The sequence below is a fragment of the Ambystoma mexicanum genome, chromosome 2p (assembly GCF_040938575.1).
Source record: "Ambystoma mexicanum isolate Mex_15411 chromosome 2p, UKY_AmexF1_1, whole genome shotgun sequence".
NCBI classification, from domain to species: Eukaryota; Metazoa; Chordata; class Amphibia; order Caudata; family Ambystomatidae; genus Ambystoma; species Ambystoma mexicanum.
This window is the reverse complement of record NC_090923.1, coordinates 343,841,368-343,853,509: the sequence shown is the minus strand read 5'-3', so window position 1 is coordinate 343,853,509 and position 12,142 is coordinate 343,841,368. Positions and strand designations below refer to the sequence as shown.

The window sequence follows — 12,142 nt, the reverse complement described above, 5'->3', positions numbered from 1 at the left end:
AATAGTCCTAATGATGTCGTTTCTTTTGCTCAAGCCTTCCGAACAGGAGTCTCTGTTCTTTCACAAGATTTGTATCCAATGTCAGCTAATTCCAGTTCTGATGAGACCTCGACTTCTTGGCTCATCCAACTCCTTCTGCTGAGATTCATTTGTAATTCAATTAGCTTTTTAACTGTGACACATTGAAGTGAGGCCTTCTTGTTAACGTTCAGCACTGCTTATAATGCATAGTGGGAACATACTTCTTTTACTCGTCCATATGCATCTATATATATTGGCGCTTGCCGCAATTCATTTACTATAAAGCTTGAAGCTAGCTTTTAAGATTACTTTGCTGCTGTACATGTTTAAACTTGCTTAATATCTTCATCTGTTTCTGTGGCATAAGCTTCTTCACCTTGATCCCAAGATGTCACTTATCCTTGATACTTTCTTGATGCCTTATAGAGTATCTGCATTCTCTTGTCACTTCATCTCTTCTGTGTGACGTCACCATTCATCTTTGCCATTCATCTTCTCTGCTTCTTCAGGAATCTCATTTAAATGGCCATCATATTGTCTTGTATGCAGGTACGGTTTTCTCAATGGGTACCTTGCCTCCCAGATTCTCTTAGGTATAGGTATTCTTATTGGTACTGTACAGAGTCCACGCTCTGCCCTTTGTCTGTTTAACTGTTCTGCGGGTTTGGATGTGAGCTCTCTTCTTGGTGCGGACAGAGAGCTGGTATTGCCTTTGGAGCAGGCAGCAGGCCAGTTTGTCAGAGGATGTACCGGAAGCATGCCATTTCCTCTTAGCCACCCTGCACTTGCGTTTGAGGGTGACGAGGTCTGAGTCATACCAGGAGTTGCTCTTGGCTTTGGGACATCAAGAGTATCAGATATAGCAGAGTGGAGCAGGGAAAGGGCTGTGTCAGGGTGTGAATCAGCCAATGGGTGGGTGGGGATAAAGTGGTTTGCAAAAGCCTCAACTGACACACGCTTCATGGGTCAGATAACCAAGAAGGTGGGTGGTAGTGCTTGAGGTGGCTTTGCCTGAGGGGTAGAGAGGGTGAGCTGGGAGGAAAGGAGAAAGTGATCACTCCAGGAGAGAGGAGTGGTGAGAGGGATAGAAAGGGAAAGCTCTGAAGCGATCAGAACATCCAGAGTGTGACCTGCAGAGTGAGTCAGGCCAGAGGGGAGAATAGAGAGTGAGAGTCACAGAGGGCACAAACGAGTCCAGAGGAATTACAGGAAGAATCCAGGTGGATGTTAAAGTTCCCAAGAAGGAGGAGTTGAGTGCTCGAGACCAGGATGGAAGAGGAAAGGTCCGCCCACTCAGAGAGGTGGGAGGCGATCTGACCGGGTGGCTGATAGATGGTAGCCACAGTAAGGGAATGGCTAGGAGAGAGAGAGAGAGCCTGCAGACGAGGCATTCGAAAGAAGAGTAGGCCTGCATAGGAATGACAGAGGCAGGAATCTAGTCAGGGAAGATCATGGCTACACCCCCTCTGGAACGGTTGCACCTGGGCACTGAGAGGATCTTGTAGCCATCAGGGAGGAGAGTGTCAAAGCTTGTGACAGAGTTGGCCCTGAACCATGTCTCAGTGAGACCAAGGACATCGAGGGCAAGTTCTTCCAGGAGGCGGCAGATGTCAGAGAAGTGTTTGACAGCTGAGCGAGAGTTAAGAGTGGCAATATGGAGAAGGTTGCCGTCCTTGAAAGACTTCCGGGGAGGAGTACAAATCAGAGGTATGCCCTGCAGAGGTGTAAAAGAAGCCCGAGGGGGGCCAGAAGAGGAGGGAGGAGAGGGCCAGGTAGCCAAGAATGAGACATCGGGGTGAGGCACGGAAGCCGAGGAGGGAAGAGAGAGGACAGCAGGAGAAGAAAGGAAATTGATGAGGTGCAGGAAGCGTCTACCAAAGAAGGGAAGATAGGCCTGAGGGCCTTGGACCAAGACGGTACCATTCAGGTAAACATTTATGAAGACCATAGAGGAGTCAAAGGAGGCCAGGAGGGCCTCCCACCGGGTGTCACCATTAATGGGAGAAGAAGAGAGAGGAGAAAGCACAGAGACCATATGGTGAGTCCATAGGTCTGGTGAGGGAATGGCAAAGAACATGTCAGTGAGGGTTTGCCTAGAAGAGGCACTGGTATAGGTGTCAGCGATACAGAGGCCTGGGTTGGAGACCAGGATGTCCTTTTTAAACTTCTTCCTACCAGATTTAGTGAGGAGAGCAGGATAGTCGATGGAGAAGCAGTTGGAAAAGATGGGAGAGACAGAGTGCACCATAGAATAGGTGGGGAAAGGAGAGAAAAGGAAGGGGGGAAGCGGAGGGAGGGGAGGGTAGGGGCGGGGAGAACACTAGGGAAGGATACAGGGAGGGGTACAAGCAGAATGGACAGAGAGAGATGAGACAATAGTAGACAATTGAACAAGACGAGAGGCGCTCAGACAGTGGTAGAAGTTTGCTAGATGAATGCTTTGCTAAGAAGTCAGAACGGCAGAATGGCATTACTAACACAATGCACATTTTAACTGCTGGAGAAACACACCTAAGTCTGAGAGTCCTGTAAAAGGGGAAAAGGCCTAGGTTTCACAATGCAATTTTAAATAATTTCACAATACAAATTTGAACTATTGGAGAAGCACACCTATATCTGAGAGTCCTGTAAAAGGGGAAAAAGGCCTAGGTTTCACAATGCAATTTTAAATTTGAATCGATTTTGTCCTCCCACGTATTCCTCATCTATGACAATCGTATCTCCCAGCTTCACTGCTTCTGAAATTTTCTTTCGGCAGGGGACGCTGTGCAAGAGGTCGAGGTGTCAACATTTCTCGGAGGTCGCCGTAGCGTGTCGACGTCACTTTTGGTACAAATAGCTCATGCTGTGCCCGTTGGTTTCAGTTCCGGTTTTCCGAGCTTTGCTTCAAGACACGACGCTCTTCGTTTTTCTTCCTCAAGAGAAAAATGTCATCTTCATCGACTCATTCTACCCCTGATATCAGGGTTCAAAAAGTGTAAAGACTGTGAGGCAAAAATGTCTATCAAACATCCCCACTGAGTTTGCCTTTGGTGCCTGAGTCCCGACCACCGGACCGGCGTCTGTGGCTCCTGCCAATCGATGACAGAGAAAGCTCTTTGTGAAGGTAAAGGTAAGTTAGCAGTGGGTCGGGATGCTTCGATGGGCTCTTCAAAGAAATTCAAAAAATCAGAGGATTCTAAAGATTCCACTCGACATAAATGCCAGAAGAGGTCTAGAATGAGGAGTTGATCGGAACATTCTTCGATTTCCTCTAGGAAATCAAAAAAGAGACGTCATAGGTCTCCCTCTTCATCCTCGGATTCCTCCACAGAGCTGGTTCGATGTCCGACCAAATCTGATTCCCCCAGAAAATGGGAGGGATTTCGAACAAAAATGATGCAAATCTTTGGAACGCGGCTTTGACCCCCTCAAAAGAGCCTTGCAAGAGCATGACACCAGTCGCTCCCCTGGACAGCGCATGCAGGTCAAAAGCTACTTCGGCAAGTAGCAAGTCAGAGAAACGACATAGTCGACCCGACGCCAAGGCGTTGAAGTCTTCAAACTCGACAATCGAGTACATCTCTGACCTCGTCGAAGAGACAAAAAACGTTGATGACTTTGACAGTTACATCAACGCCATGAGCGCCGATCACCTAGATACCAAAAACCTCAACGGTTACGCCGCCATCAAGTAAACCATCAGCGCTATCGAAGATTTTGTCGTGTTCCTCAAGGAAATTCGAGGAAAAAGAAAAAATTTACAAACCTGTAACTAGGTCTGACTTTTTTAGATCTGTGTCCTCCATATTTGAGGAGGAGAGTGCCTCAGAAGGAGAAGTTTCTCCTCAGGGGGTCAGGTATGGCTCTAGAGATGTGCCTGAAGAATTGATTGACCCTGAGTCAAAGTTCTAAGATCTCTGCGACTCCCTCTACTCTGCCAGTGGCATTGATACGTCTCCAGAGTTGGAGTTTACTAAACCTGACCCTACGGATCACGCTGATTCGGGGTATATAAACCTCATGAATAGGGTGACGGGATTACATGAGGTGGAGTAGGGCCGCGCCAACCTTCGAGCAAGACAATATGACCGATATTCTGGATCAGGTGCAGCAAAAAGATCCAGTACTACCTTTCCACAGGGCTCTGCAGAGAAATGTAGAGGCAAATTGGGAAACACCTGAATCTAGCTCTGCTATAGATAGAAATCTCACTAGAAAATACAGGCCCTCATCTACTGACCCTGATTACCTCAGGAAACACCCCTCACCTGAAAGTTTGGTGATCCAAGCTGTGACTGCTTCCAGACAGTCAGCTTATCCCTCTATCCCCCCTGATAGAGAAGATAAGAAGGTGGACGCTTGGGCCCGCAAGATATTTAGCTCGGGCAGTATGGCTCTAAAATCCACAAACGTCACCTGTACCCTGGCCAGGTTTACACATACCCTGTGGGACTGCATTAAAGGGGCAGCTGAACATCCATGGCTGCAAGCACAGTACTAAGCAGATTTGCATGGTTAAGAAAATCGGGGTTTGCACAGGACATGCAGGCCAAGCTTCTTAACATGCCTTTCGCCGGTTCAAGGTTGTTCGGCAGTAAGGCAGATGACAGTTTTGGAGAAGCTGCAGACCTCCAGTGCAGCAGCTAAGTCCCTTAGCGCCTCCATTCGACAACCTTAACAGCTCTACTCAGGGTCATCTTCCTAGAGAGGTCGTTCTTTTCAATACTACTCCTCATTTGGTAGAGGCTGTACAGAAAAGACAAAGAAAGCTTCCTCGAGGTGGACGAGGAAGAGGTGCGAAATCGGCCTGAGCAGCGGCATCTGTGCCCTCAGCCACTGCTGCAGCCACCTCTAGACTGCTTTGAGGCCTTAACCAACAAAACTCTGGTGGGAGGCAGGATATCCCGACATCTGAAGGTATGGCGGGGCATTACTTCAGATTCTTGGGCACTGGAAACCGTAAACCAAGGTTACTGCCTTCCGTTTATAAAAAGGCCTCAAGATCATCCACCGGGAGCCAGCTCGGCCAAAATTCCAGATCCGCTCCTTATGCAGTAAATATTAACGCTGCTAGAGAAAGGTGCAATAGAACATGTACCTGTAGAGGAGAGGAACAAGGGCTGGTACACTTTCTGATACCCAAGAAGGACGGAGGACTGAGACCCATCTTGGACCTAAGAAATGTGAACAAATTCCTCAGGAAGGACAAGTTCAAGATGGTTACCCTTTCTCAGATCCTTCAGGCTCTCCAACTTCAAGACTGGTTGGTATCATTGGACCTTCAAATTGCTTACTTTCATGTGCCAATCCTTCTCAAACACAAAGTACCCAAGGGTCGCAGTTGGTGGTTCTCGCTATCAGGAGTTCTGCCATTCGGGCTCACCTCCGCCCAAGGGTTTTCACCAAGCTGATAGAGGTTGTGGCAGTGAGTCTCAGGAGAGGGGGGATTCACGTCTACCCCTACCTGGACGATTGGTTAATCAGGGCTTGTTCAACCAAACAGGGCCCGGAACACCTGAAGATCACCTGCCACTTCCTCCACAGGCTGGTCTTCTCCCTCAATTACAAGAAGTCCAATATGATACCTTCTGAAAAGCTTCAATTCATCGGCGCGGTCTTGGACACTTCCTCAGGGAAAGCCTTGCCACCCGAAATGAGAGCTCAGCACATTCTACAGATGGTAACACGATTCCAAGATGCCCAGAGTCTACCGGCCTACGATTTTCTGAGGTTGCTCGGTCTCATGGCATCCTGCGTTTTTCTGGTGCCGAAGGCCAGACTAAGGATGAGGTCCATTCAATGGGCCCTCAGAACTCAGTGGTCCCAGTTTTCGGGGAATATGTCAGACCTTGTGCAAGTTCCCAGCAGAGTGGCTCAGGACCTTCAATGGTGGATTTGCAAGGGCAATATCCTCAAGGGAGAATGTTTTGGCAATCATGGCCGGAGATTACGGTAGTGACGGGCGCCTCACTTACAGGGTGGGGAGCCCACACCAACGATCTGTCAATCAGCGGTCGTTGGTCTCCATCGGAGTCCAAACTACATATCAACCTGTTGGAGCTGAGGGCAATCAGACTAGCGCTGATGGCCTTTCTGCCCTCGATATGGGGAAAAAATGTCCTGATAATGACCAACAACACAGTGGCCATGTATTACCTCAACAAGAGAGGAGGAGTAGGGTCACTACCACCAATGCAGCTCTGGTTCTGGGCAATACCAGAAGGAATATCTCTATTGGCAGTTCACCTAGCTGGAGAGAAAAACACGGCAGCGGACACTCTGAGCAGGCAGAGCACAGTCTCCTACGAGTGGGAACTAGCTCAGGAAGTCATTCAAGAGATCTTCGCCCTTTAGGGAACCCCTCAAGTGTATCTGTTCATGACCGGTGCAAGCAGTATTTCTCAAGGGAATTTCACCCAAGAGGAGCCCTAGGGGACGCGTTTGTGGTGGATTGGGAATTTCCACTCCTGTGCGCGTTCCCTCCAGTCGTAATTCCTCATGTAATCAGGAGGTTGAAAAGGTTCAGGAAAACCATGATTCTAATTATCACCAGATTTGGCCAGGAGAACGTGGTACCCGGACCTTCTGGACATGTCCATCTGCACTCCAATACGTCTTCCACAAAGAGAGGATCTTCTCTCACAAGAGGAAGGTCGGGTTCTCCATCCAGAGGTCAAAACACTCAGCCTTCACACATGGTTTCTGAGAGGCTGTGATATAAGGATTGGGACCTCCTGGACGATGTAATGGAGATTTTGCTTTCGGCCAGAAGGCCAGCAACAAAATCTTTGTTCCAGTGTCGTTGGCTAACAATCAATAACTGGTGCAAAGACCAGAAAGTGGACCCTTTTCAGTGTGGCACTCCCATAGTGCTCTCTTTCCTGCTACATCTAGCCAATCTGGGGCTACAGATTGGAACAATAAAGGGATATTTGGCAGTGCTTTGGATCTTCAAGCGCTCCTCTGAGGTGGTCTCGTATTTCAAGATCCCGTTAGTCATCCAGTTTCTAAAAGGGCTTGAAAATTTGTTCCCACCAATACCATTTCATGTCCTGGCCTGGGATTTAATTCTTGTTTTAAAATGTCTAACGGGTATACCTTTCGAGCCTTTACATTCATGTCCATTAAGGCTCTTGACATTGAAAACTGCCCTTCTTGTAGCGGTAACATCAGCCCGCAGAGTAAGCGAGTTGCAGGCTCTTTCATGTAAACCACCTTATACTACTTTTCATAAAAAAAGAAGGTAATTCTTAACGTTAAACCATCCTTCTTGCCACAGGTAGTTTCTGACTTTCACCTGTCGTAGAAAATAATACTTCCAACTTTCTACCTGTCACACAACCTGCACGCTCTGCCAATGACCCCAGGTTCCCCTCAGCCCGACCCTGTCCCTCACTTACTTCTCGTAAGTTCCGGGGCCACGTTTGCAGTCAGGGCCGCCTCGCGGACGTGCGCAACATCCCGGCCGCTTCCCCGATTACGGCTATTTCTCCATTGGCAGTTGCCGTGGAGACTGGGGAACGGGAAGAGCAGGCGAGCGGTTCCACGTCGCGTGACCACGGAAACCCGCTCACGTGATTCCATCTCGCGGTCACGTGATGCAGTTCTGCCTCACGTGATCAGGAAGCAAGTGGTACGAAGGCTGTGACACGTGCTGGTAACGTTGCTTCACAGCTGTTTTCCTGAAACTCTGTTATGCATCGTTTATCCAGTTTCTTGATCGTTTGGAATCTTGGACTCGGCTTTCACTTCACGGACCTCTTTTGGATATTCAAACCCTGAACTGCTACTTTGGTAAACGACTTTGGATTGCTACACAGACTCTATTGGACTCTCCTTTGCTTTTGGGACCTCGTTAACCAGAACATCACTCAGCTCTATTTGGAGCATCAAAACTCAACATATGGGCCCTTTACCACAACAACCAGTGGGCTTCCACAGCCATGTATTAACTGGTACTTCTGCCCATGTGAGTGCCAGAACTACCTTTCTCCGCCCCAGTTGGTTAGCCACATTCGATCTGCCAACACCTGGGGAGCCCCTTTCTGTTTCCTCACGTATTGAATTACCGTGCTTATCGGGCACTTAACCCTGTTTCCTTTGCAGCTTCCTTGGGTTTTCCAGCGCTCTGTGGTTCCGGACTTCTCCCACTTGTGGCCTCAAAGGTTGCACAGAGTGATTTGGTATCTCTCTGTGTGGCACTTGGGGACGGAGGTCTCTCATATCTGCACGACGCTCAAGTTACGACACTACCCTCCCCCTCATTTGGGTAAAGAGGAGGAGAGACTGCACAGACTCGACCCAAAAAGGGCTCTGAGTTTTTATATTACGAGAATGTCAAAATTATGTTAAGATGACCAGCTCTTTGTTGGTTATACTAGTCCCAAATTGGGTTTAGCAGTCACGAAACAAACTATATCCTGTAGGATTACTCTAGCCATTATGGAGTGTTGCAGACTGGCGGGTAAAGATCCACCGGAAGTACTTAGAGCTCATTCCACGAGGGGCATGCCTACTTCCGTGGCTCTTCAGAGGGGAGTCCCAGTGGCCGACATCTGTTCAGCTGCAACCTGGACTTCAATTCACACATTTGTTAAGCATTACTGCTTAGATACTTCATCCTCCCAAGAGGTTTTATTACCAAAAGCAGTACTTCCTTCTGTACATGAAAAAAATTAACTGTAACGTTCTTTCGACTGGATGTTCCTCCCACATATTCCTCATCGCCCCACCCATCCTACCCTGCTGTACAATTTACGAGTTTGCTTGTTGCGTTTGCGAAGAGCTTTCCGTCTGGAGCACGCCTATCTGGTTCCTCTACTTAGTAATCGAAAAAACAGAACTGAAACCAACGGGCACAGCACAAGCTATTTGTACCACGAGTGACATCGACAAGCTACATCGACCTCCGAGGGAGGGAGATATGATTATCATAGATGAGGAATACGTGGGAGGAACATCTAGTCGAAAGATTGTTACAGTTGGTCATTTTTTCTACTGAAGAAACTCACCTAAGTCTGAGAGTCCTGTAAAAGGGTTAAAAAGGCCTAGGTTTCACAATACAATTTTAAATACTTTCACAATGCAATTTTAAATACTTTCACAATGCAGTTTTTTACTACTGGAGGGACACACCTAAGTCAGAGAGTCTGATATGTGTCAGGGTAGAGAGCAGGCCCTATTCCTAACCCTGCCCACTCCTACCTTGCATAGTCTCTGCTGGTTGAGGCTGGCTACTGGCTTCCCCTGCTGACACCTGCAGACACAATAGGGAGCCCCCTCAGTGGGAGCCGCCCTTTGACTTGCGCCCTTAGCCACAGGGGCTGCCAGGCAGAGGGCTGCCCAGGGAGGGTCAGATAAGAGGGGCAAGGCGGGAGGAGGGAGGGGAGAGAGAAAGAGAGGGTCAGCGAAACTAGCGTGGATGCTGGTGCCTGGGGGGAATTCAAATAAATCAAGCAATATTATTCAGGCCCAGGAGGGCCCAAAAAGCAGCAGCACTCACAGTGAAACGCCTGATGAAAGTGGCGCACACACACGGGTCCCGGCTGCTAGCCCAGGAAGCTAAGGAGACACGTGTCCAATCAGGGGAGGAGGCCTGCTGGGAGGCGGAAGGAGGGAGGGGAGAGAGAAGGAGAGGGTCGACGAAACTAGTGTTGATGCCGGGGCCTGGGGGGAATTCAAATAAATCTTTTATATATGAACATTGTGCTGGGCACTTGACCAGCCCAAAACGTAATTAGGAAACAGCAGAGTTTATTGTTATGTACCCATTTGTATTCTTCTTAGAAGTTGATTTTGGCAGGTTTATCAGTGTAATTGCCTATTGCTTCTGTTACTCTTGTGGTGGCCTTACCTTGTTTTGTGTCATTACCAAATGTATGATAAAAAAGCAATGGCATAGATGGGAAGATACTTAAAATGTTTACAATCCAAAAAAATGGCCCCAACATTGCCTAAAAATGCCTAGGTGAAATATTTCATGGAAAATTTAGATAATCGGTTTACACAATATAGAGACTGTGTTCGATACAGAGTGTTTTAATTATTTAATTATTATCTTTGTCTAACCATGACCCCTTGACTGTTTTGAAGGTATGATCTAAAAGATACATCTAAAATATTACTTGTGGACATACAGTTGATTGCAGCAATGGGCCCTCCAGGAGGAGGTAGGAATGCTGTCACCCCTCGTTTCCTGCGTCACTTCAACATTTCTACAATCAATGCCTTCAGTGATGCAACCATGGTCCGCATCTTCTCCGCCGTCGTAGCCTTCTATTTGAGGATCAATGAGTTTTCTCCTGAATACTTCACGGTGGGAAACAATATAGTAAATGGAACACTGGTGGTGAGACATATCTTTATGGATGACTATTTTTCATTGGATTCCTTAATGTACTACTTAAAATTTCTTAGAGTGCTATTGACAACACATATAAGGGTGTAATTTATATCTAGTAGCATGTGCGCTCTGATAGTCACATAAATGGCATTTGCACTAGTGTTTCATCTTCTTTTTTAGGCTTTGGGTTTCCCATCATTCTTTCTGTTTTACAGTGGCAGTCCAAATTGTCCTCTTTTGTCTCCCCAACAGTACATTGACAGAAATTCTCTAGGAAATGTTTTCATCATAATTTGGTTAATTTGTTTAATTATTTATTTTCCAACAGTTTTTATTAACAGAAAAGATATTTTGATATGATATTGGTAAGCATGCAGTGAGTGCATAATAATAAGGCAACTATATCCATACATAGCCACATGTTTGCAAAGCACTCATGTATGGATACAAATATCAAGATCCACTAACGGGTCAGTAAACACCAAAATAATTACAAGAAAAAATGGGTAGAGGTGGAAAGTGATTGTGGGAATAGTATGTATATGAATGAACTTGTGCTAAAAACAGGTTTCACCCATAGTCTGTCAACAAGCGAAATATCTGCAAAACTACAGGCCAGGAAGATTCTGCCCGAGAGAGTACTCAGTAAGTTCAATCATGCAAGTTAGACAGGACCAACAGTCTGGGGTCGTTGGTCACTTCAGATAAACTGGACCATAGATTTTATAGATTTAAATATTTAAGAAGATTGCTTGTTTTCTTAGACATTTGTCAACTCTAATGCTACTTTTGAAGGGAAGTAAGGTCCAAAACCACTACTCACCAGCATTTGTTAAAACATCTGAAACAGTTAAATAGTAGATCCAACTACAAAGCCTCATCTGCTCAGGAATGCTCCGTTTATATTGTGCCACATTGATGCTCTCTTAACTTGTTTGGTAGATCATAGAAGGTTAATCTTTTCTTCAAGAGCTTGCCTTCAGTCTCCCCAGGCATCACCCATGTGATAGCTGTGATCAGATATTGTTAATTCAAGAAATAATGCAAATGTTGTGTAACCGTAACCAGACAGTAACAAGAGTGCCTTAAAACTAATGCTATACACATGTTTTCCCCCATATTTTCAAAACCCAAAAAGTAAAAAGGAAGGTATTGCCACTTTTGTGGGACCAAGAGGCCTGCATAAATACTTGTGGTATAACAAAATCAGAATAGTGACTTAATCATAAATCTCCATAGCTACTCAGGATAAACATTGACTGGTCTCAATGGAGTTGCAGAATGCCTACATCTAGCATTCTGACTCACAGGTGCTTTTTGTTCGTGGTCAAGGGGCAGCCTCTATGGGTTATGGTTTTACCTTTTGGCCCACCCTGAGCATCATGCCCCATCATTAAGGTGGCCACACATCTGCATTGTGGTTTGCTCTATATAGAACACCAATACAAAATACAGCTAGATAAAGAACAGGCTTATCCACCAGGAAAAATGTATGATTTTTCCTTAGATGTCTTTGCTGCACACCTGTTCTAGCAGTCAATATAGAAAATAGGCATTGGCCACACCAAGAATAATCTATTGGGTAGTGGTATATTTACAGTAATCAATACAGTTTAAGATTATTGCTTCACCCTACAGATTGTGGCTGGAGTATAAAGTGTGGTATCTCTATTTCTCTTCCAGAAACTTGTCTTGAGGTGGTAACTTTTCTTTAGACATTTGGGGTGTTGTCTTCATGGTTACAATTACAGTATTTGTGTAGTGTGAAGGATACATTGATAGTTTCACAGAAGAAGC

The 12,142-nt window shown here is 46.3% G+C and overlaps 1 protein-coding gene across 1 annotated transcript in view; it reads left to right on the top strand.

The window, feature by feature from the left end:
* The window catches only part of DNAH12 (dynein axonemal heavy chain 12), a 3,791,933-nt gene that overhangs the window by 1,714,657 nt on the left and 2,065,134 nt on the right, over positions 1–12,142 (top strand). The window contains exon 40 of the mRNA XM_069643677.1: positions 10,096–10,351. Coding sequence (XP_069499778.1) covers positions 10,096–10,351 — 256 coding nt within the window. The remainder of the gene's footprint in view (positions 1–10,095; positions 10,352–12,142) is intronic.